Source organism: Vulpes lagopus, chromosome 1, assembly GCF_018345385.1.
Source record: "Vulpes lagopus strain Blue_001 chromosome 1, ASM1834538v1, whole genome shotgun sequence".
Classification (NCBI taxonomy): Eukaryota; Metazoa; Chordata; class Mammalia; order Carnivora; family Canidae; genus Vulpes; species Vulpes lagopus.
Genome location: NC_054824.1, coordinates 79034646 through 79059280, shown reverse-complemented (window position 1 = coordinate 79059280; position 24635 = coordinate 79034646). Strand labels below are relative to the sequence as shown.

Genomic DNA, 24635 nt, shown 5'->3' with positions numbered 1-24635 from the left:
GCTTCTTTAAAATGCAGATTCTAGGGCTCACCACCATAGAATGTTAATTTAATAAATGTGGGAAGGGGCTCACTCAGGAAGTATGCCAGGGGATTCAGACCATAGTTGGGAAGTACTCCTAAGTTGAATCCAGCAACACAATGCACAAAGCCAAACTCATAAATTAACATTTCCCAAGAATCCTTTGAGAACATGGCCCCATGTTATGCATGTGTCAATTTTTTTCAATGGTGTAAACTGACGCAAAGTCAGATGCCTGTGATCCCAGTGTGTTTGGGCAGGGGCAGAATTTTCTCCCTAGGGAGAGGTGCAGAAACATTGATTGCTTAATGTTACTCCACCCTGGCATTTATTATTAGTCATAAAAATTGACTGAGCCAATTCCAGTATTGCCAGTTCATTTGATGAGTATCCAAGGTGGGTAGACCCCTACAATTTACTTCCCTCTCCACTCAAAGGGCAAACGTGCAACCCAACTCATAGACCAGGCTACTGAGCAAAAGTTTGAATGATCCCTGAGGTCATACAAGCTTTTCGGCATTGTTTTGCGAGTACCCAAAAGCCACTGGGATTGTTGAGATCACCAGTTCCTTTATCCTGTGGAGAAGGAGAAGGACAATGATTGATGTTACACTCATTTTTGAATTGAGAAAAACTGTGGGTTCCTGAAAGATTTATTCTTGAAGGATGACAAGAATAAATTGTTGTTTCTACAACCCTCCAAACTATGTTCCCTACCTCACCTAGTGTCCTGGCACCAAGAGGGGTACCCTGGGGCCAGCATGGCACCAGACTTGTTGGCTTTAAGTATGTTAGTCCCACCTTCAGTCTCAGCACACCTGTATAAGCCTTTCTGAAGTTAGCCAAGTCAAGGACCATAAAGCAAATATGGGTTAAAAACCACCTAATATCCCCATCTCTACCCTACCCCTAGTGCTTCTTCATCCTTAATCCACTGCAACGTACTCACCTCTAATTCACTAAGTTCAGAACACCTTTTGGGAACGTCATGAACACACTATGAAGGCACACACATGATGCCTTTCCACGATATCAGCTTTATTTAGTCACAAAGCAAAGTTAACATAGTGATAAAGCAGGTTCAGGATTCTAAACTCAATGAGATTTCACCACGTTTAACTTGGCTTTTTATGTGTCCCACAAAGCAAAGCATAAGACCAGTCACACAACCAACAAGATAGAACAGCGGGTAGGAAGTTAACAACCCAATGGCGAAGTCAGTCTGTGAACATGCAGGTGACGGAAAGCCTCAGTCCGGTATGGATCAGCTCTGGGCACTTGCTGCTTATTATGTTCAAGTAATGGAAAAACTCTGTTCTTTTTCGAGATTAAGCAGGCGGAGCGTTCAGTGGCAGCTCCCTTTCTAAAGAGCTCTGACACGGAAGGGTCAGTGTCTAAGGAGTCTGACTTGCAAAAATCCCCTCTTTTTAAAATAATTTAATCAGGGGATCCCTGGGTGGCTCCGCGATTTAGCGCCTGCCTTCAGCCCAGGGCGTGATCCTGGGGACCCAGGATCAAGTCCCACCTCCGGGTCCCTGCATGGAGCCTGCTTCTCTCTCTGCCTGGGTCTCTGCCTCTCTCTCTCTCTCTCTCTCTCTCTCTCTCTCTCTCTCTCTGTCTCTCATGAATAAACAGATAAAAATCTTAAAAAAAAAAAAAAAGGATTTAATCAATCTTGGGCCTTTGCAGAGCTCCTTCATTTCTGCTGGTTATCAGTTCTGAGTGTCATTAGCTGATGCTGGACTCTGTGCTATATGGTGTAGCTGCAGTGCCCTTAGCTGCTTGAGTCATTGCTTGACACAGGCCCCTGCATGACCTTAATGACTCCATCTCACTCTCTACAGGGGAACTCTTGGGGGGCCTCACTCCCTGCTCATTACTGGCAACTACCACCAATGGAGAGCAAGGGCCCTCTGTGGGCAGAATTTTTTTTTCTTGCCTTGTCTGGCTAGAATTTTTGTTACATTTTGCAGCAGAAAGATTTTTCTTGCAGTTTCAAAAATTTTCCATGGGCAGAGAAGTCAGGGACATGCAGGAAACTCCAAGAAGCTAGAATGCCATGAACCCAATAACTAACTATGATGTGATTGGTTAAGAAATGCTTTCGTAGGGCCCCTGAGTAGCTCAGTGGTTAAATGTCTGCCTTCAGCTCAGGTCCTGGGATTAAGTCCTACATCGGGCTTCCTGCTCAGCAGGCAGTCTGCTTCTCCCTCTGCCCTTCCCTCCTGCTCATGATCTCTCTCACTTTCCCTCTTAAATAAATAAATAAAATCTTTTTAAATGCTTTCATATGTACCTTCTGCTTTTAAAAGAATAAGATTCAGCTCTATTAATAATAATCATTTAACATCATACTTAATAGTGAAAAGCTGAAAGCTTTTCCACTAAGATCAGGAATAAGACAAGGGTATCCCCTCTTACCACTTTTATTCAATATAGTCCTGGAAATCCTAGCCAAAGCAGTTAGGGGAGGAAAAAAAAAGCATCCAAATTGTAATGGAAGAAGTAAAATTATCTGTTTGTAGATAATATGATATATAGGGAAAACTCTAGGGTATCTGGATGGCTCAGTTGGCTAAGCATCTTCCTTGGGTTCAGGTCAAGATCCCAGGGTCCTTGGACTGGGCCCTGCATTGGGCTCCCTGGTCAGTGGGGAGCCTGCTTCTCCCTCTGCCTCTACTCATAACTGTGCTCTCTCTCTTTCTCTCTCTCTTTCAGATAAATAAATAAAATCTTAAAAAAAGAATAAAGATCCCAACAAAAATGTATTACAATTAATAAATAAATACAGAAAAGTTGCAGGACTTAACATCATATACAAAAATCAATTGCATTTCTATACACTACCAATGAACTCTCAGAAAGAGAAATTAAGAAAACAATTCCATTAACAATACAGAATAAAATACTTAGGTATTGATTTAACCAAGAAAGTGAAAGATCTACACACTAAAAACTATAAAACATTGATGAGAGAAATTGAGGAAGACACAAATGGAAAGATACTCTGTTTTCATAGACTGGAAGAATTAATATTGTTAAAATGCCCATACTACCCAAAGTAATCTACAGATTCAATGCAATCCCTATCAGTATTCCAATGGTATTTCTCACAGATTTTTTTTAATCCTAAAATTCATATGGAACCACAAAAGACCCCTAACTGCCAAAGCAATCTTGAACAAGAAGAACGAAGCTGGAGGCATCCTACTTCCTAAATAAAGACTATATTGCAAGGCTAACAATCAAAACAGTAATGTACTGGAATAAAAACAGACACACAGATCAATGGAACAGAATAGAGAGCTCAGAAATAAACTCAAACATATATAGTTAATATTTTTTTAAGTTTTTATTTAAATTCTAGTTATTTAACATACAGTATAATATTAGTTTCAGATGTACATGGTCAACTAATTTATGACAAAGGAGTACAAATGCACAATGGGAAAAGAATAGTCTCTTCAATAAATGGTGATGGAAAAACTGGAGAACCACATGCAAAAGAATGAAATTGGACCCCTATCTCACATCATGTATAAAAGTCAACCCAAAATGGGTTAAAGACTTGAACATAAGACCTGAAACTGTAAAACTTCTAGAAGAAAACTTAGGGGGTAAATTCCTTGACATTGGTCTTAGTGATTAATTTTTTGGATTTCACACCAAAATCAAAGGTAAAAAAAGCAAAAATAAACAAGTAAGACTGCATCAGACTAAAAAGCTTCTGTGCAGAAAGGGAAACCATTATTAAGAAGGCAGACTATGGAATTAGAGAAAATATTTGCACACCACACATCCAATAAGGAGCTAATGTCCAAAATATACAAGAAACTCATAACAACTCAATAACAAAAAAACAAATAACCCATTTTAAAAACAGCAAATAACCTGAATAAACATTTTTCCAAAGAAGGCATACAAATAGCCAGCAGGTACTTGAAAAGGTATTCAAGATCACGAATCATGAGAGAAATGGGTCAAAGTAGTTAATAAGTAAAAACTTCCAGTTATAAGAGTAATAAGGTCTGGGAATGTAATTACAGCACAGTGACTACAGTTAATAATATTGTATTGTATACTTGACAGTTGCTAAGAGAGTAAATGTTTAAAGTTTCACCACAAAAAAGAAGTTACTATGTGAAGTGATGGTTGTATTAACCTTACTGAGATACTCATTTTGAACTATGTACATATGTCAAATCATCAGACCTTAAACTTACACAGTATTATTTGTCAATGACATCTCAATAAAGCTGAGGGAAAAAAGATAAGAGATAACAAATGCTGGCTAGGATGTGAAGAAAAGGAACCCTCTACCAACTTCCTGTTGGTAGGAAGGTAAACTGATGCAGCCACTATGGAAAACAGTAGGAGGTTCCTCAAGAAATTAAAAATAGAACTACCGTATCATTCTGCAATCCAGCTTCTAGATATATACCCAAAGAAAACAAATCACTATCTCAAAGATATCTATATTCTCATGTTGATTGCAAGTAATATTCACAATAGCCAAAGTATGGACATAATCTAAGTGTCTGTTGACAAATGAATGGACAAAAAAAATGTGAATGCACAAACACACACACAGGAATCTTATTCTGCCTTTAAAAAGGAGGAAACCCAGCACGTGGATGGATGAATCTGGAGGGTATGGTGTTAAATGAAATAATCCAGACAGAGAAAGACAAATACTGTATCATTTGTATGTGGAATCTAAAAAAAAAAAAAAATCTAACTCATAAAAACAGTAAAAATGATGGTTGCCTAATGGGGCACCTGGGTGGCTCAGGTGGCTAAGTATACAGCTCTTGATTTTGGCTTAGGTCATGATCTTATCGCTTGTGGGATCAGACCTTGAGTTTGGCTCCACGCTCAGTGGAGAGTCTCCTTGAGATTCTCTCTTTCTCTCTCCCTCTGCCCTCTACCCTCCTCTTCCTCTCTCCCATTCTCTTCTTTCTAAAATAAATAAATAAATCTTTTTTTTTTTTTTAATGATGGTTGCTAGAGGTTGGGGTTGGAGAAAATAGAGAAAGGTGGTAAAAGGGTATAAATTTTCAGTTACAGTATGAGTAAGCTCTGATGATCTAATGAAAAACATGGTGACTATAGTTGATAATTCTGTACTGTATGATTGAGATTCGCTAAGGGAGTATAACGTCAGTGTTGACACACACACAAAGGTAACTATGTGAGGTGACGGATAGGTGGATGTATTGATTAACTGTGAGAATTCTCTCACTATGTATATGTATATCAAATAATTGCAATGTACGCTTTAAATATATTACAATTTTTTCAGTCATACCTCAACAAAGCTGAAAGAACCATTAAAGAAGATTTAATTCAGACACTAGCCAATCACTAAATTGTATATTTAAATAGAGCTTATAATCCAGAGAAAATTTAAGTAAATATAAACACCTGGGGACAATTAGATACTTTTTTTTTTTTTAAGTTTTCAACTATTCTCAAAAATTATTTAATCCAGCATTGTTTTTTCCATAATAAAAAGCCACCTCCTTCCTTGTGAGCAGCTTTTGCCAACTTTAGACTATTGGAATGGATAGAGATGGGTCCCTGGAAAGGATGGAGGTAGAAGAGACAATTGGTGTCTAAAAAAGTCAGAACAACTTTTTGAAGCAAGGAAGCATTAGCTTTAACGTGTAAACAAGGTAGGTGATCACCAAACTGAAGTGATCGATAGACACTATGAACATTCTACTTCCCAAAATGTGTTTGTTCATCTCATGCATGAAGCTTCGCTATCATATTTCTTCATCTCAAAGCACTTACATCAGCCAAAATATCAGTATTCATGGATGATTTTTGTTAATCATCTATACTTTTTTGTAAAAGATTTGCAGATTCTATTGAAAGAGTAAGTTTTAATAGATAAGACAGGGAAAAATAGGTGAGTACAATAATACCTAAGGGGGTTGGGGGAGGGGTGGAAATCTGAGAGCCTCACAATTTTGGCTATCGCACTTCCTAAGTCCATGTAACTGGTTACAAGCATGGCATTTAATCCCTTTACCAACAGCAGACCTACATAGTAGGAACATTATTCTTAAGGGCAAGAGAAGGACAAAGCTTACAACCATATTTGGAAGGAAAGCTATTTCCTTTCACACGTCTTATTCTTTGGATCTAGACTTTCTTGGCCAGATACCTGATGTTTGCTGTCTTTCCCCTTTCTTTTGGCTTACCAAGCCCTGATGGGGAAAAGACATTTAACAATAAGTGCACAGGCCCAAATTTACATAGTAAACTTATTTGCAACAAGGACAGACAAAAACCTCTTTGACATCAGCATACCAACTTTTCTCTAGATACATCTCCATACAAAAATAAACTATTGGGACTATCACACTTGTCAGAATGGCTAAAATTAACAACAAAGGGAACAACAGGTGTTGGTAAGGATGTGGAGAAAAAGGAACCCTCACGCACTGTTGGTGGGAATGCACACTGTTGTAGCTACTCTGGAAAACAGTATGGAAGTTTCTCAAAAAGCTAAAAAAAAAAAAAAAACTATCCTATAATCTAGTAATATACTACTGGGTATTTATCCAAAGAATACAAAAACACTAATTTAAAGGGATACATGCACACCTATGTTTATTGCAGCATTATTTACAATAGCAAAGATATGGATGCAGCCCAGTGTACACTGACTGATGAGTGGATAATGAAGATGTGGATAAAAATGAAATATTATTCAGCCATAAAAAGGAATGAAACTTTTCCATTTGCAACAACATGGATGGAGCTAGAGAGTATTATGCTAAGCAAAATAAGTCAGTCAGAGAAAGACAAATACCATATGATTTCACTCATATGTGGAATTAAGAAATAAAACAAATGGGCAAAGTGAAAAAAGGGAGAGATACATCAAGAAACAGACTCTTAATTATGGAGAACAAACTAATGGTTAACAAGAAGGGAGGTGGGGGTGATTTAAATAGGTGATAGGTATTAAGAGTGCACTTGTGATGAGCACTGGGTGATGTATGGAACTCTTGAGTCACTATATTGTACACATGAAATTAATATAAACTGTATGTTAACTGATTGGAATTAAAATAAAAACTTTAAACATAAGAAAATACCCAAATGATTGATAAGCACATGAAAAGTTGCTAAAAATTATTACTCATCAGGGAGATGCAAATTAAAATCACAGCGAGATACACTATATATTCACAGGAATGGCTAAAATTAAAAAGACAACATAACAATACCAAATTTTGAAGTGAATGGAGAAACCAGGACTCTCATGAATTGTTGATAGAGTTTAAAATGGTACAACCATACTGGAAATTATTTGGCAATTTCTAATAAAGTTAAACATATGCCTTTTTTATATCCCAGGATTTCCACTCCCAGATATATATATCCAAGAAAAATGACTTGTTTATGGAAGATTTATTCAAAATAGCCAAAAATAGAAACAACCCAAAAGCCCATCAGAAGAATGAACAAACATGGCATATTCATACAGTGGAATACCATACAGAAATAAAGGAGCAAGCTATTTGATAAAAGCAACAACATAAGTGAATGTCAAAGACATTTTGGTGAGCAAAAGAAGCCAAACACAAAAGAATACCTACAATTTGAAATTTCACTCACATGTGGAATTGAAGAAGAAAAAAAAATAAACATAGGGGAAGGGAAGGAAAAATGAAATAAGATAAAAACAGGGAGGTAAACCACAAGAGACTCTGAATCATAGGAAACAAACTGAGGGTTCTTGGAGGGGAAGTGGAAAGGAGAATGGGGTGACTGAGTGATGGGCATCAAGGAGGGCACTTGATGGAATGAGCACTGGGTGTTATATGCAACTGATGAATCACTAAATTCTACCCCAAAATTAATAATACATGTTAACTAAATTAAATTTCAATTTAAAAAATCTACTGTATGAGTCCATTTATACAAAATTTAAAAACTGGAAAGCTACTGGTTGAGCAGACTGTGGTGACTGGGAAGGGATATAAAGGAACTTTCTGGGATGACGAAAATATTTTCTAACATTGTAGAATTGTATACAACTGTAAAAATATAAGCACATATTATTGAGCTATCCCCTGGAAATGTTTACATTTTGCTACACATAAATTATGCTTCACTTTTAAAAAGGGAAAAAAAGAATCCCACATGGAACCCCAAATATACGCAACCCAGATGGGATCTAGGAACTCCCCAGTCAAAAAGATCCAGTTTGGAGAGGAGGAAACTCTATGCCTCCCCAGGAGTTTGGCTGAGCCCTAAGGGTTCATCCTCTTGATTCCCTGCTGTCCACTCAATTTTGCTACACAGCAATCCAGGGATGAAATTCTGACAGTGAGCTCCCTCATACACACACACACACACACACACACACCCCACAAACACACACACATCCACTTCTGCCAAGCATTTTGCAAGTTTAGTCAACTTTTTGCAGATTTGAGGTTCAAAGTCATACAGAGTGGTCTCATCATAACTGTCTCCCCTTCTTTCTAAATGCAGAATAAAAACTGCTTTTTCTCAAGTCAAGATGCCAGCCAACACCCAGACCACAGAGTCACAGCTTTCTCCCCAAAAGGCCTGGACAAGGAAAATCTTTCATGAGAATAGAGCACTCCTTCTGAAAGGAATTGTGGGAGATACACAACTCCCTCTTCTCTATGCTTAGCCACACTACTCTGGTTGAAGCAAAGAGCAGAGGCAAAGCCTTTATGGGTAGCTAACTGCTCTTTGCCCCTCCCCATTTCCTCTCACCCTGGCCTCTAGGCCCCGGGGGAGCTCTGAGAAACCTTGAGAGTCCCTTGAGGGCAATTTGAAAACCACTGCAGTAGCTCTGGGGAGGAAAGATTGACAAAACTGAGTTTGAGAAAGTAGCCATTTGCCCTGCATTTGGAGTTGGAGTAGAGCAGTGAGAGATTTCTAGTTACATGAGTGTTGATGGTACTGGATGCTTTGGGCTCTGCTAAAAGAATAAAATTTTTCACCTGTTTTCCATGACCTATCTTCAATCAACCTTACCTCTTACTTTCCCCCTCACCATGAAGATAATGAGGAGTAGTAACTTTGCCCTCCTTTTGGGCACACACTTCAAATGGGTCTTTACAACCATTTTTAAGGAAACATGCTGATGCAGTGGTAGCTGAGACTCTAATGGAAAATAATAGAGGAAGCAGTATAAAAGCAAGACCAAAAGGGACACCTGGGTGGCTCAGTGGTTGAGCATCTGCCTTCAGCTCAGGGCGCGATCCCAGGGTCTGGGGATCCAGTCCTGCTTCTCCCTCTGCCTATGCCTCTCTCTGTGTGTCTCTCATAAACAAATAAATAAAATCTTAAAAAAAAAAAAAAGCAAGACCAAGAGATACATAAACAAGGTGTTTAAAAGGTAGTGCTTCTTTACCTCAGCTTTTTTTTGGATGTACTTACATACAATAAAGTCTACCAATTTTAAGTGTACAATTTCATGAATTTTGGTAATTGTATATCATTGCATAACCACGACCACAATCTAGATACAGAATAGTTCCGTCTCCTGAAGCATTTCCTGTGCCCCTTTGCAGTAGTTCCTTTCTCCTACCCCAGCCAGAGCAACCTCTGATCTGTTTTTGTCGCTATAATTTTGCCTTTTCTAGGGTTTCATATAAATGGAATGATATAGTACATAGTCTTTTGTGTTTGACTTCTTCTACTTGACCTCTTTTCACTTTGAGCTATTTTTAACCTATATTACCTATATTATTAAATATATTACTATTTTGTTCTTTTTTATTGTTGAGTAGTACTCTATAGTATGGATATGCAATTGTTTAATCTATTTACCAGTTGATTGACATCTGGGTCACTTTCAGTTTGGGGCTGTTATGAATAATGCAGCTATGAACATTTGTACACAAGTCTTTTTGTGGACACATGTTTTCACTTCTCTTGGGTAAATACCTAGGAGTGGAAATGATGGGGTGTATATATAGTAAGTGAGTGAATATTTACACAGTCATGGGTGGAAACATAGCTAGGGAAGTCCAGAGCCCAGAGTCTGTGTCAAAAGCTGTAGATAAGCTACAATTCTCAGTATTTTCATGATTCAAGAGTCCTAAGCCAACAACAAAATAAGACCTACTTTGGAGCCTGTGTAACCTGTGTAGCCCAGTAGAGTACCACCTCATAGGAAAGCCCACAACCCAGCTTCCCACAAGGGAAACCTCCCATAAAGATCATTCCTGTGGAAGATGAGCTCATCATATAAAACATACAAGAATGTCCAGTTCCATTAAGATAGCCAGAACAATTGATACCAAAAACAATATCCAATAGAGCAATCTTAAAGGTATTAAAAATGTGCATTTAATTAACTAGTTAACATTAGTTAACTAGTTAATTAGTTAACATTCATTGTTCTTTTTTTTTATATTCATTGTTCTGCTTTTCTTTTCTGCACATCCTTGTATGTGACTCTTCCATACTACCTTGAGAAAAGCTAGAATATTACAGTAGAAATTCAAAAACAAAAGTAGTATTTGCTTTAGGTCATTTTTTGCTTCTAAAATAAATTTTTGAGAATCAACAGGGAATATCCGAGAGTAACAGGCATAGACTCTAAAAAGAGAACAGAAGATATGCTGCTTACCCTATGCCTAACCACTGGGGAGATTAGATAAGTATCACCTGAACTAGTTGGTAAACAGAGAGGCAGAAATGGACTGTGGCCTCGAAAAAAAGTTGAAGGCCTGGATATGAGAGGACCTGACTTAGAAAGGTCACAGGAAGATGTCAAGGATTATCTGTGCCAGAGCTAAGTGCTAAGATGATTGTGGCCTCCTAAGTGAGCACTATGTCATTCACAGTTGCTATTTTTCTCAGTACATGCATGAGGGCATTCCATGGACATCCATCTGCATAGCACTCCTTAGATTATCCAGTAAGACACCTACCTACCTCCAAATATTTGTCAAGCATCTGCCAAACTTTATCAAGAATAAAGTACTTTCTAATTTATAAAATATATTACATATTAATTAATTATAATATGAAAGTATTAATGTAGAATATAATAATATAAAACAGTTTCCAAAATATATTGTTGGGGATAAAGCAAAGTATATAATAGGTTATGTGGTAGGATACCATTTGTACCATTTATAGGAGAAAAGTATATACACACATATGTATGTGTGTAGTTAAGTATTTATATATTTGTACATGTAAAGAATATCTCTAAAAGATACAGAAGTTCATGACAGTAGTCTCTAGAGGATAAAAGGGTGGCTATGGAATTGAGTGGGTGAAGAATTCCTTATATTATATACTCTTAAAAATAAATAAATAAACTCTTTTGTTCCTTTTGAACATTTTTATCGTGTGTCATATACTCCAAAAATTGAATAAAATAAGGCAGATAAATATTCACATAAAACAGCAACTTTGCTTTTAGATAATTTCCCTGCAGAAGCCATCACACATGTACAAAAGGAAAAAAATGCAATATTATTGATAAGGGTAAAAAAACTAGAAATAATTCAAATCTTTATCAATAGGGGAATGAGTATATAAAATGTGGAATAGCATATAGCGGATAGAATAGATGATAGATTTATCTTCCTTTAAAGTTATCCTATGATAACTTTAAAGGAAATCAGTTTGATTGATCTGTGTTTCAACTCAAAAATATGTTGAGCAGAAAAAAGTATATAGAGAGTATGTGTTTAGCATACAACGTAAGTAAATTTTTAAAAACACATTAAGTAAATATATAAAGTGGGCTAAAAGGATTCCAAACCCACAGTGAATTTTACCTCTGTGGAGGGCAAAGTTAGGGGGAAGTGGGAATGAGAGGCTAGTAACATTATATTTCTTAAAAAACAACTACGAAAAGAAAAAGAAAAAAGGGAAGTAGGTAAGATAAAACGTTAAAAGTTTTACATCTGGGTGATAGAAATATAGGTGCTTCTTGTTTTATTCTTTGCATTTTTCTGCAGTTCTAGAAATGTAAAAGAAGAAGGAAGGAAGGAAGGAAGGAAGGAAGGAAGGAAGGAAAAAGAAAAAGGAAAATACAAATATCCAACCAGAGTTCTCCAGAAAGACCCTTTTACTTTCTTTATAAAGTCAAGTAAACTCTAAACAATCGGCCTTGTTGTTATTAATAAATATACCTTTAAAGTCTAAAATTTTGTATTGGAGGTTTTAAAGCATTGGGAAACTCTGGTTGTGGCTCCAGATTTCATTCCTCAGATGCAACAGGATGAACCATTGTCAAAGAGAATGCAGAGAAGTCTGACTCCCCGCGACGACGTTGCTCCCTGGATACACCCATTTGTATCCAACCCTCATTCTCCCAAACCCCTAATGGCATATTCTGTTGAGGAAGCACCATGGCTTGCTTCAAGACATATTCATTTTCCTTGTGCCTTTTTGCTCTTTGTGAAAAAGAAAACTTTCTGGAGGCGGAGCTTGTTTGAGCAACAACACCCTCTTTAAAAACCAGAGTCTCCACGCTTACTGGATCACTTCAGTTCCAGCATCCAGCCTAGCAAAGAAGCAATTAGCCAAAATGATGCCTGGAGGCTTAACCGAAGCCAAACCTGCCACTCCAGAAGTCCAGGAGATTGCTAATGAGGTGAGTTGATGTCTCTCATGAAAAGGATTGATCCAATATCTTGGTTCCTAGGTGGGCCGTCTTAAGCGTGTGGGTCAACTTGAAAACCAGAACACTGGGAAATGTGTGGTTTTGTTCAGCCTTCCCTACAACTAAAAACTTTTTCAGATGAAACCTCTAATAATCCTATGAGAGTGATCTTGAGCAAGTAACATCCCTTCTCTGAGCCTCAGTTTCCCCATTAATAAAAAAATTTATATTGGCTCATCTTTATAGGCTTACAATGTATGATTCTAGGATTACTAATTCAGTTTCTGTTGAAGCTTCTAATCTTACCAAATGGAGCCAACATGTAATTAAAGTCTGAAGTTGTTAACAATTTGACGAACTAGACTTCACACGCTCTACAGGGACATTTTTTTTAAATGGGTTAAAGGAAGAACAATATTGCGAAGACAATCCTCTTACACACTTCCTGCCAATTTGCCTAATAGAAAATATTTCAGTCTCTTCATATTTAGAAGATGATTAAGCTAGTAGGAAAGAGAAGTGGCATAGTCTATGGTGATTCCAAAATTGATTATGGTGAAAACAGAACTCAATGTTTTTAGTAAGTTGATATATTTTTCTAAGTGTTGTTTCACTAGCTATCATCTATATGATAAAATTTTATTATACTGCATATTTTATGAAAAGAAAATATATATAAGTTACTATTTTAGGTTTTTAAATTGTTCCCCTATTTTCTTGTATCGTTCCTTGTTTTTTCCCTGTGAAACTTCATTCTATGACTCTGGCCAACAAGATCAACTTCTTGTGTAAGTGAAAGAGATAGGATCTCTATGTTAGGGCTCTGGAGTGCTCCCCAGAGATTGGATGCCTGGAATTCTACATTCTTTGGGAATAAATCTTTCCCTTTCAAGAGTTCTTTTAGGGATCCCTGGGTGGTGCAGTGGTTTGGCGCTTGCCTTTGGCCCAGGGCGCGATCCTGGAGACCCGGGATCGAATCCCACATCAGGCTCCCGGTGCATGGAGCCTGCTTCTCCCTCTGCCTATGTCTCTGCCTCTCTCTCTCTCTCTGTGACTATCATAAATAAATAAAAACTTAAAAAAAAAAAGAGTTCTTTTAAAAAAACATATACTTTGTAGCTTTTCTTTCTTTAATGGGTAATATTGAGTCATTAATACCTTTATTTGAGTTCCTGTATCAGGTCAGTTTTCTCAAACGTCAATGTACACATAAATTACCTGAGGGCCTTGTTCAAATGCAGATATGGTACGGTGGGCCTGAGAGCCTGCATTTCTAACCAGCTCCCAGGAGATGTTTATGCTGCTGTCCATAACCTCGTGGCCTACAGGACTGGAGATACATGATATTCTAGAGGCCTATGGGAGATGGGCTTTCTAAAAGCAGAGCACAGAGGGTGCTTGGTGGTGCAGTTGGTTGAGCCTCTGACTCTTGGTTTCAGCTCAGGTCACGTCAGGCTCTGAGCTCAGCACACAGTCTGCTTAAGAGTCTCTCCCTCTCCTTTTAAAGTCCTTCCCCTTGCTCTCTCTCTCTAAAATAAATAGATAAATCTTTTATAAATAAATAAATAAATAAATAAATAAATAAATAAATAAAAGCAGAGCACTGCAAAAAAAAATCTCAATTCTACTTATGAGATGAAGATCACCTTCTTGCTCTGCTGATCTCAGTGCTGTAAGAACTACATAAGGTGATGTGCATAACAATGACTTGAAAACAAGAAAGAAACATGCATAGGTGAGGCATCACAGGTATTTGCTTCAAATCTTTGCTTCCCCCGTGACCCTGGAAACTCCCCCTGAGACTCTCTAGGGACCAGAGTTGTAAGGGAAATGGGGAAATAACTGAGATTTCATTTATAGAGAGCATGCATAAAATTTTAATGACTTTTAAAAAGCCTATCTTCGTTAGAAGAATAATTTTTCTTTTAATAAGAAGCTATAAGAAGGCCTTGCATTGTTTAAAAAAAACATCCATCTGTGAGCCACATCTTAAATTATGAAACTAATTTGAAAATGTGTTTCTTCCTGCTTACCTCAGGCCCCAGCCCTGCCAAGGAGGTAGAATGAGAGCTTGGTATTAACAATAGCTACAGGGCAGACCCGGTGGCCCTGCGGTGGAGCACCGCCTTCGGCCTGGGGTGTGATCCTGGAGACCCAGGATCGAGTCCCATGTCAGGCTCCCTGCATGGAGCCTGCTTCTCCCTCTGCCTGTGTTTCTGCCTCTCTCTCTCTCTCATGAATAAATAAATAAAATCTTTAAAAAAAACAAAAACAATAGCTCCATCACTGGGGAAAGGTGCTTTGAAGTTTCAAAAGCCCTGTCTTCCATGCGACCTCTCCCTTGATCTTCATAACCCCTGGAGCAGGGAAGGAAATCATCATGTCCATTTCTCACATAAGATTTCAAACTGAGATTCAAAGAGATTAATATCTGCCTAGTTAAGAAGCTAGACTATCTTCAGATTTTTGACCTTCTGCCTTTCCACTGTACAGTGGCAGGAACATAGAGAAGCATGAGGGTTGAGGGAATACATGGTATGGCAAGTTGCCTTAATCTGTGCAAGCAGTAAGCCTCAGATTTAAATCAATTTGAGAAATGAATATCAGCAAATCATTTCTTGAATATCTCTAAGGTGTCCAGCATTGTGCTAAATGTTGTAGAAGATGCATAAGGACTTTAAGACATGGCCCCTGCCCTCAAGGGATTTACAGTCCATTTAGAGAAGTCAAGATAACTGGAACATAATAATAAAACAATCTCCAGTTAGGAACATTTTTTAAATCGTAGGTCTGTAACCAGGAAGGACATTAGAGATTGCCCATCAAAGCTCCTAACTTTCAGGTGAATAATTACTGTGTAGTAATTCAGCTCCTGGGGTATTAAGTTCCCAGTTATCATTTGGCACCACTCTCACAGGAAAACCTTAGGGAACAATTCCCAATTCCGTATTAGAAGGCAGAGGAATGATCAGTTTAGGAAGCACTTACCTATCAATGATAAAGTTTATCTCCCCACAAACAACCCCAAGAGGCAGGTATTACCAAAACCACCTTTAGGTGAAGAAATATAATCAATACCTCCAAGATTATAGAATTAGTTAGGTGCCCAGTCAGAGCCAGGCAAATAAGTAGGTGTTGGTAGTTATACATTTAGTATGATCTGAGGTGGTCCTAAGGAAGACCACCACTACCTGTCATTTACCTTGTAATTTTATCTCTTTGATTTTTTTATGTATTCAAACTTTTTAAAATCACCTGTTAAAATGCAGGTATTAAAAATAAATAAATAAATAAATAAATAAATAAATAAATAAATAAAATGCAGGTATTCTTAGAGGACATGAAGTTTATCAGCTTTCCCTGTCCTAATAGAGAGCTTCTTAGTGGAATGCCAACTGAAGGAAAAACTCCATTTGGGAGAGAAGGAAAGGAAGGGGAGACCATCTCATAGAGAGGGGAAAGTAACAAAGATAAAATAAGAACTGCAGGTTTAAGGAATTTGATGTCAAAAAGAAAGGGATGTTGGATGAGGTCAGAAAGAGAAGAAAATCAATCAAAGAGCTTGGGGTTGAGAAGACTTGAATATTTCTGAAGGAAGAAAAAAAGGAGTATCCCCATCCTGAAGATAATAGACACTGAAGGATAATTGTGTATCATGTATCACTAAAGGATGTAAATGGTACTTAGGTCCCAAGTACACATGGAAAAAACTCTCCTTTCCCAGGATTCTCTGTATTAGTTGAGGGTCCCTACTATCCTCTTCTATCCTCTTTCCTTTGTGGGAAGGTAAGTGTCATGAAGAAAAACAGTCCTGCTTTCTTCATTCAGAAAACATTATGTACAGAGTACTGTGTGAATTGCTGTAGGGACAGAAGGGACACCAAGATGATTCTTGCCTTCAGAGACATTTACAAAATAGAAGATAAGAGATACGCTCAAGGAAATAAAGAGCTATACTTGGCCTGAGAATTGGAATGAGAATTCTGACTATGTTTATGTGCAGGAAAGAACTGTTATTTCAATAATTATTTTTAGAGTAAGGTCTATTATTATGCATGTGCAGGTATACACACACACACACACACACACACACACCTAAGTCAAACCTAATTGCTGAATGCCATTCCTGGCAAACACACAGACCATAACACTATACAAACACCTCCTCTGCATACCATCAAGGACACCACACCTTGGAGCTTAGCATGTCACAGCTGTCACTCACCCACCCATTTGTGTTCTCCTGTCCAACCACAGCCTCTTCATCAGTCACATCTCCACTGCGCCACACCCAGAGAACCTGCCATCCAGCTGCATCACAATCTTTCAGGCACTTATGCTCCTGTCTTCATCATCAGAATATGCCTAGGTCCACTTGAGCACTCATCCAGCCGGGACCCATGATGGGTGGCTTCATGAACTCTTCCACCCCTGATTGCTGTTGACCCCATGCAATTCTTGCATTGCAATCCTCAATTAGAGATCACTCCCACTGTCACCACTTCCTCTTCAGCTTCTGCTCCAGGTTCAGAGAACTTTGCTTAAGGAAGTTGTAGAACCACAGAAACTCACTCAATAGAAATCTATGAATTCATGCCAGCAAACAACCCCAACAGGAACCTTGGGCTACCAGAACATCCTTTCAGTCACATCCTATTGGCCCTTTTCTAGAAACCCCAGAGAAGTGGACCTGGACCTCCTCTCTCCTTGGTTTCTCAGTTCCTCCCATCCCCATGGCCCCTCCAGCCAGTATCTCAGGTCCTTCTCTTAAAAAGACTGCAGTCATCTGGTACAAGAACACTCCCAATTTCCTTATGCCCTGCTGGATCTCATTCTTCCCTCCAGTCTAAGACTCTTGCCCTTCCTCTCTTATGTGGGGTGCCATCATTTCTTGCATACCAGGTACCTTGCCCCATACATGCTCCTTCCTTCAAAACATAGATGACAAATGTCTGTAAGTCACTTATCAGCTCTACTCTACTTTCATGCTATATGCAAACTCTCCTTCCTTACTTTGTAAAACATCCCAAAGTGTGCTGAACTCATGTTGCCACTATCACCTTTCTACCCATTCTTCTCTAAATTACGCATATCCCAGTGTTTCTGCAGAATGATTATAGACGGGGAAAGTGCCTAGGTGTTGGGTGCAGCATGGCCCAAATCTTCAGATCCCAGAGAACTAACAACTCACCAAGATTCATGCTCTGCAACAATAAAAATATCTTGAACAGCTTTAGGGTAATTGTGCCAGTTGCTCCTCTCTGGTAGCATCCTTTCTCCGGCTGGGGCCCAAGTGACAAACCCACACTGTTTCTTCCAGCGTCTCAGCCACTACCATGCATGACAGACTGAGGAAGGTGAATGCCAACTGTGTTCAGCTTAAGGTCTGTCTGTGTACCACCAGGTCCCAGACCACCACTCCCAGCTGGCCTCCATCCTCCCAGCACCCATCCCTGGGCAGGGGTAGGGGTGTTCAACACCAAGCTACCTTCTGAAAATCCACTGACCATTTCCTTCCTATTATGCCTCCTTCTTGCCCCTCAGCTTAGACCTCATCACCCCAGATTCATAGCACCCAACACTAGAAGAACACCAAACTGTTTCACTGGGAAAAGAGAACAAGGCGAGGGGTAATAAGTACAGTAAACCTGAAATCATGGCACACAGTCTAACAAGTGCCAGTGCACTTACCAAAACAAACCAAAACATTGGAAATCAGCTCTCTTATGGAAAATTCTGGACTTGTGGCCTGCACAGATGCAGGAGAAAGGTTACAAATTTTGATCTATTTTTTAGGACAGTTAGAAATAAAAGTTTCTGATATTTGGTAAAAAACAAAACCAAACCACCATCACCAAAAGACTGGAAACCAGAAGGAATACAGGTCATTGCAATGGATAAATCAGATACTTACACTATCAGACAAGGGATTGAAAATCTTAGGTTACTGTAATTAATAATTTTTCAGCCTTCAGCAGTCATGTTCTCCTCACAGCCTCAGGTCCCTCATTTGTGAAATGAGATTTGAATAGACAATTTTGGGTTTGGAGATTAACCCTTTCCAACTCAGCTCCTAACTTAACTGGTACCCAGTGTTGGCTCAGAGGGATTAGACAGGGGAAGCAATAGGACAGTAAGGCTACTCTCCTTACTCGATTTCTCTCTGCACTTCTGTCTACCTTTTCCTCCTCTCTCCTGCACCCTACCTCTTTCCATTTGGGTTTTTTCCCCCTCATGATTTGTCTCCTTCCTTTCTCCACTTTGAAGCTCCATTTTCCATCTCACTTTCCATCTTCATTTTCCACCTCAAGAAAGCAATATCACACTCTTCTCATCCATTCTGAAGGTCACAGGAGAAATGGATAGTGGTCCATGAGGTGCTACATCCTCTAAAATGGTCTGAGAACTCAAAGAGTTGAAAAATGTTTACATCTTTGAAAACCAGCTCTGGTACACCAACCAAAGCACCAATAGAAAAGGATTCAGTATATCTGTCCACTGATGGAAAGGACTGAATGGCCTTGGGAGAACCCAGATGCACGAGAGGCCCACCTGAAACACGTAAAAATGCTTTAGTTAAGGGAAGGGAGGCAATTTCCCAATAAACAAGATATATCGAACATACACATCTACTTTCTTTTAGATGACAGAAAAAGGTTAGAAGAGAAAGGCCGCAAAACCACAAATAGGAAGAGAACAGGAGATAGGCAAACACCACCTCAGAGATACTGACCAAACCTTGGAAGACAGAAAAACCAATGAATGATGGAAAATGACTGGGCCACCTAGACGGAGCCCAGCCACAGAAGGGAAAGATGAGCCAGCAGCAAGTGGATTCATGGTGCAGAATTTCGAAGTGGCTCAAGCACTAGCAATGCCAGAAACATATGAAGATGAGAGTGAGGCACAGGGCTAACACCAGGAGAACCGAGGGCAGATCTGTATGAGGAGCAACGAGGCCGCCCCCAGATCCTTCCCTTTCGCTATCTTCCAAGCTGTACTCTTATCTTAACAAAGTGAGTCAGAGAGAACATAGTGGACACTAGCATATCAGGCTCAGCCGAGGGAGGGATGAAGGACTGATACTGAAAACCAGCAGATTTAGTAAAAGTTCATAGACTGCATTTGAGACTCTCCAGTCCCTTGTCATGCTTGGTTCGGGTAAGCTGGCACCAAAGCTTATAATCCCTCTGTGGTAGACAGACTGGTGGCCAACAACCCAATCTCTGAATCCTGTAAATGTGTTATCCCCCATGGCAAAGGAAATTGCAGATGTGACTGAATCAAAGGTCTTGAGGTACCCTATATTATTTTTGCAACTTTGGGTCTGAAATTATTTCCAAATAAAAAATGTGGAAGCAAAGTAGTAATTATTGCTCTCCCTCCCATTTTTATTAAAACTTATTATCAGAGCTTTACTAGTGAAAACATTACCATATTGCCAAATTACCATGCTGAGTTTATGTAAATGCAGCCTAAAGCAGAAAAATTTAACATTTTAGTTAGCCCATGTAATTTTTTTGAAGATAGATGGTTTCTTTTCCTTGAAATACCAAAAATACCTCTCGTTACCATGTTCAAGGACCTTTAGAAACACAAGGTTCCCGGACTTGTAAATCACACAAATGGAGTCCCATACAGATTTGGTAACGTGTTTCCTCTTTTTCTCTTCTTAAGGTTAAACCTCAGCTTGAAGAAAAAACAAATGAGACTTACCAAGAATTTGAAGCCGTAGAGTATAAAACTCAAGTGGTGGCTGGAATAAATTACTACATTAAGGTTAGAGTTCAACATCCTTGATGAGTTCACCTTGGCACTAAAAGATATGGGATTTTTCACTTGGTGTGATGCTTCCTGTCGCCCCTACCATTTTTGTCCCTTCCAGTTGTCCTAAATGAAGGTGCTTACCTAGCATGAAATTGAGAGTGATAGTAGACTCTCAAATTTGGTAGATGATGGTATATTTATACCATCTGTTTCCTATGAATTTAGAAAGCTCTCTTATGTTGACTCCTTCCAAATGACAATTACAATTTACAAATTACGTTTGTCAAAAATCGTATAGAAAGAGATTTCATAACAGTTCCAAGCATGCTTAGTTTGTGGCCATAGCGCTTTTTGTGTAAAGTGAGAGAAGATCTCAGTTGCCCACAGGCTTGGAGCTGAGCCAGATGCTCCACTCAAAGCTTTATGATTCTAAGTGTCTAAACTAGATGGATTTTAGGAATGACTTAAATACATTTAAGGTGGGAAAATAGTTGAAACCACTTTTGTCTTTTACATAAGCATTTTGATTAACACAATGTAAACAATTTTTGCAATTCAAGTAAGTGGATTCAATTTGTGACACTGAAGGTATAGTTTAAAATAGTGGAACATTTAAGATAATTTAGAATTTAATTCATAGCTACATCAACAAATTAAGTGGAGCACATGAATGAGATCCCGCCTTATCCTCAGAAAGCAATGGCACGATCGTTTCCTCCTTTCTCAATCTGCTTTCTTCACAGCTAAAAAAGAATGTTTTCCACTTAAAAATGATTTTGTTCAAAGACAAGAAACATTGCATCAAAATTGGAATCATTGTTTTAATAATTTACAATTAGACCAAGTTCATAAATTTCACAAATTAACCAGCTCACGTAATTCCTAAAAAGCTCATCAAGAAACTTGAAAATTTCATTCCTTAGGACCACTTGCCTGGTTAACTTTCTCATACTGGATTACAACTGCGGACTCCAGTCCCCTCATTACTTCCTGCCATCTAGCTGTTGATCTCTGCTCTGAACCGTTCTCTACATGTAAGGTCTTTCTGGTGATGAGACCTTCTGTGCTCTTTCTCAAGTATCTATCAAGAGGCAGGTGGTGGAATGGAAGGGCTGCAGCCTGTGATGTCAGGTAGTTCTGGGTTTGATCCCCTGTTCAATTTGTGTCACTAGTCAGTGCCTGTGTGATCACAGCCCTTCATCTTCTCTGAGCCTCAAGGCCCTTATCTGTGCAAAGCAGATAAGAACCTACTTTGCCAGATGTTGTGTGGAATAAATGAGCTAGAAATTTACTGAGCACTTTCAACGTGCCAGGCAGGCTCTGTTCCTAGGGCTGGGCATGTATTATCTCTTTGAATCCACTCAACAAATCTATGAGCTAAGTGTGATGATTTCCCTCGTGTTACTGATGAGAAAATGGAGCCCCAGGGAGATGGAGCAACTAACAAATATCATACAGTTGTAAGAGCAGAGGCAGGATTTGAAGCCAGGTGATCTGATGCTGAACTACTGGCTGTGCTGCTTCTAATAATGTATGCAAAGGCTGATGTCCTGTTCTAAGTACAGAATAAATGCTTTTAAAAGTTTACACAGTAGGGGAATCTGAGTGGCTCAGTTGGTGGAGCATCTAACTCTTGATCTCAGCCTGGGTCTTGATCTTAGGTTATAAGTTCAGGCCTCACGTTGGGCTCCATGCTGGGTGTGGAGCCTACATGAAAAAAAAATGGTTACACCATAGAGTGAAAATAACATTGATATTGGAGTCTAGATGTGGGTTTTGATTCTGTCACCTATTAGCTGAGAGACTTATGGAAATTTACTTAATCTCTACTAATTACACAGATGCTTTCTGCATCTGTAAAACTGTCATGGTTCTACCTTTGTTCAGGCCCATAGTAAGAAGTATATAAAATGTTCATCATAGCCTACAAATCGTAGTAAACATTTGATAAATGGTATTTGTTAACTAGGAAGGGACATCAGAATGTAAACAAATATTATTCTACGACAAAACTTTTATTGTACCAACCAAAAATGAAAGTTTAAATTCTTATCATGATTATCTAGGTCCTAGATTCATGCCCACACTACCATTTCAATTTTCATACCAATGACTTCCCAGCAAGAACCCTTCACTTTATAGGGACACTAGACTGTCCATCCTCTGGTCCCTGCTCAGTCCTATCAGTGGGCATTTATAATGTAGGTTCTAATAGGGATATGGGAACAAACATCCCAAATTTTCTAGGACAATTCTGATTTTCCTCCTCCCTTCTCAAACCATGTAGCAAATAAAGTGTTCCAATTTGGAAGTCAGAAAACAGAATCAACAAAGAAACTGTCCTTTGTTCTCTTGCATTGTGCATCTTTGAAAATGAAATGCACCTTCATTTGTACCCAAAGTGGGAAATAATAAGAAAAAAGAAGAAAAGAAAAGAAAAGAAAAGAAAAGAAAAAAAAGAAAAGAAAAGAAAAGAAAGAAAAGAAAAAAAAAAGGGCTTATGCCTCTTGCCATGCCTTTAGCCTACCCTTTATCATAAAATAAGGTGATAGATTTATGAAAATCAAGAGTCTAAGAAATACTGTTCTTGAAAACCTTATTTCAGTGAGTCTTTAAGTCTGAGAAAGTTTTACATGGCAAAGTTGCATTTGAATGAATCTCTTTTTAGTTTTTTTCTTTTTTTTCTCTTTTAGGTGCGGGTAGGTGATAATAGTTATATTCACCTAAAAATATTCAAAGGCCTTCCTGGACAAAATCCAACTTTGACACTTACTGGTTACCAGACTGACAAAAGCAAGGATGATGAGCTCACAGGCTTTTAGCAGCACGTTCCAAAAGTGGTCTGACATTTTCTACTGGCTATTGATTAATGTTCCCTGCTAATAAATGTAACAACAAGAAAGCATTCCTTTTCAAATAAATTGATTTCTTCAACTATTTCTCTTTTGTGTTAAATAGTATTTACCTTTTCTTTCTCAAAGTCAATGTTATTGCTTTAGAGTAGAAATTCCATACAAATCAATGTCAGCTGGAAATCTTATAGAACTTAGTTAGGCCCAATGCAACTTGCTGAAGAATAAGACCACTACCACCACCACCACCACCACCACCACCACCACCACCACCACCATTCCCACCATAGGCAGGTTAAGAATCTTAGCAATCACAGGGCACAATATTCCATCCCTAGCCTCAGATTTTAAAATTAAATCAGTTATTTTATGAAATATATATACATATATTATATATTTATGTTTTAAAATAATCTCACAAATAAGTTGCAAAAATACTTTTTTCCAGACATTTGAGAATGAGTTACCTACAGTGATGCCCCATCACCCATCAATACTTTTGTCTGCATTTCCTACTAACAAGCATTTTCTCCCAAATAACTGAAATGCAACTATCAAAATCAAGAAACACTGATACATATGCTAACATCTAATCCCCAGACAACATTCAGTTTCCCCAGTCATCCCCAAAATGTCCTTTATTGCTAAAAGTTCCAGTCCAAAACCAAGTGTTCCATTTAATTGCTGTTTTTCTCTTTTCTAAAACCTCTATTAAGATATAATTTAGGGATCCCTGGGTGGCGCAGCGGTTTAACGCCTGCCTTTGGCCCAGGGTGTGATCCTGGAGACCTGGGATGGAATCCCACATCGGGCTCCCGGTGCATGGAACCTGCTTCTCCCTCTGCCTGTGTCTCTGCCTCTTTCTCTCTCTCTCTCTCTCTCATTCTGTGACTATCATAAATAAAAATTAAAATTAAAAAAGATATAATTTATATACCATATAATTCATCCAATTAAAGTATACGATTAAAAAGTTTTTAGTAGATTTAAAAATGTGTGCAACCATCACAGAGACAATTTTAGAACATTTTCATCACTTCAAAAAGAAACCCCATACCTTTTAGCTATCATCCCCCCATCCTCCTCAACTTCACCCCTAGTTTATTTACTATCTGTTTCTATAGACCTGCCTATTCTAGACATTTCATAAGTTTTAAATCACAAGTGGGTTTCTGTAACTGGCTTCTTCCACTTAATAAAATGTTTTGGAGATTCATCTATGTTGTACCATGTGCCAATGTTTTATTTATTTTGTGGTCAAATAATATTCACTTTTATGGATATACTACATTTTGTTCATCCACTTATCAGTTGATGGATATTTGAGTTGCTTTTACCTTTTGGCTATTATGGACAATGTACAA

At 38.4% G+C, this 24635-nt stretch overlaps 1 protein-coding gene across 1 annotated transcript; it reads left to right on the top strand.

Moving 5' to 3' along the window:
• The first annotated feature begins 12028 nt into the window (after nt 1–12028).
• CSTA (cystatin A) lies at nt 12029–23356 on the top strand. Its single transcript, XM_041769014.1, has 3 exons — nt 12029–12643; nt 20330–20431; nt 23113–23356. Exons 1-3 carry the CDS (start codon nt 12578–12580, stop codon nt 23239–23241), a joined length of 297 nt encoding a protein of 98 aa, XP_041624948.1. The 5' UTR covers nt 12029–12577; the 3' UTR covers nt 23242–23356.
• Nucleotides 23357–24635: the final 1279 nt, after the last annotated feature.

Excerpts from the sequence above, each read along its gene's own strand:
- CSTA (XM_041769014.1), top strand. The coding sequence starts at position 12,578 with ATGATGCCTGGAGGCTTAACCGAAGCCAAACCTGCCACTCCAGAAGTC. Across the intron at positions 12,644-20,329 it reads TCCAGGAGATTGCTAATGAG|GTTAAACCTCAGCTTGAAGA; the intron begins GTGAGTTGATGT and ends TCTCTTCTTAAG. Across the intron at positions 20,432-23,112 it reads GAATAAATTACTACATTAAG|GTGCGGGTAGGTGATAATAG; the intron begins GTTAGAGTTCAA and ends TTTCTCTTTTAG.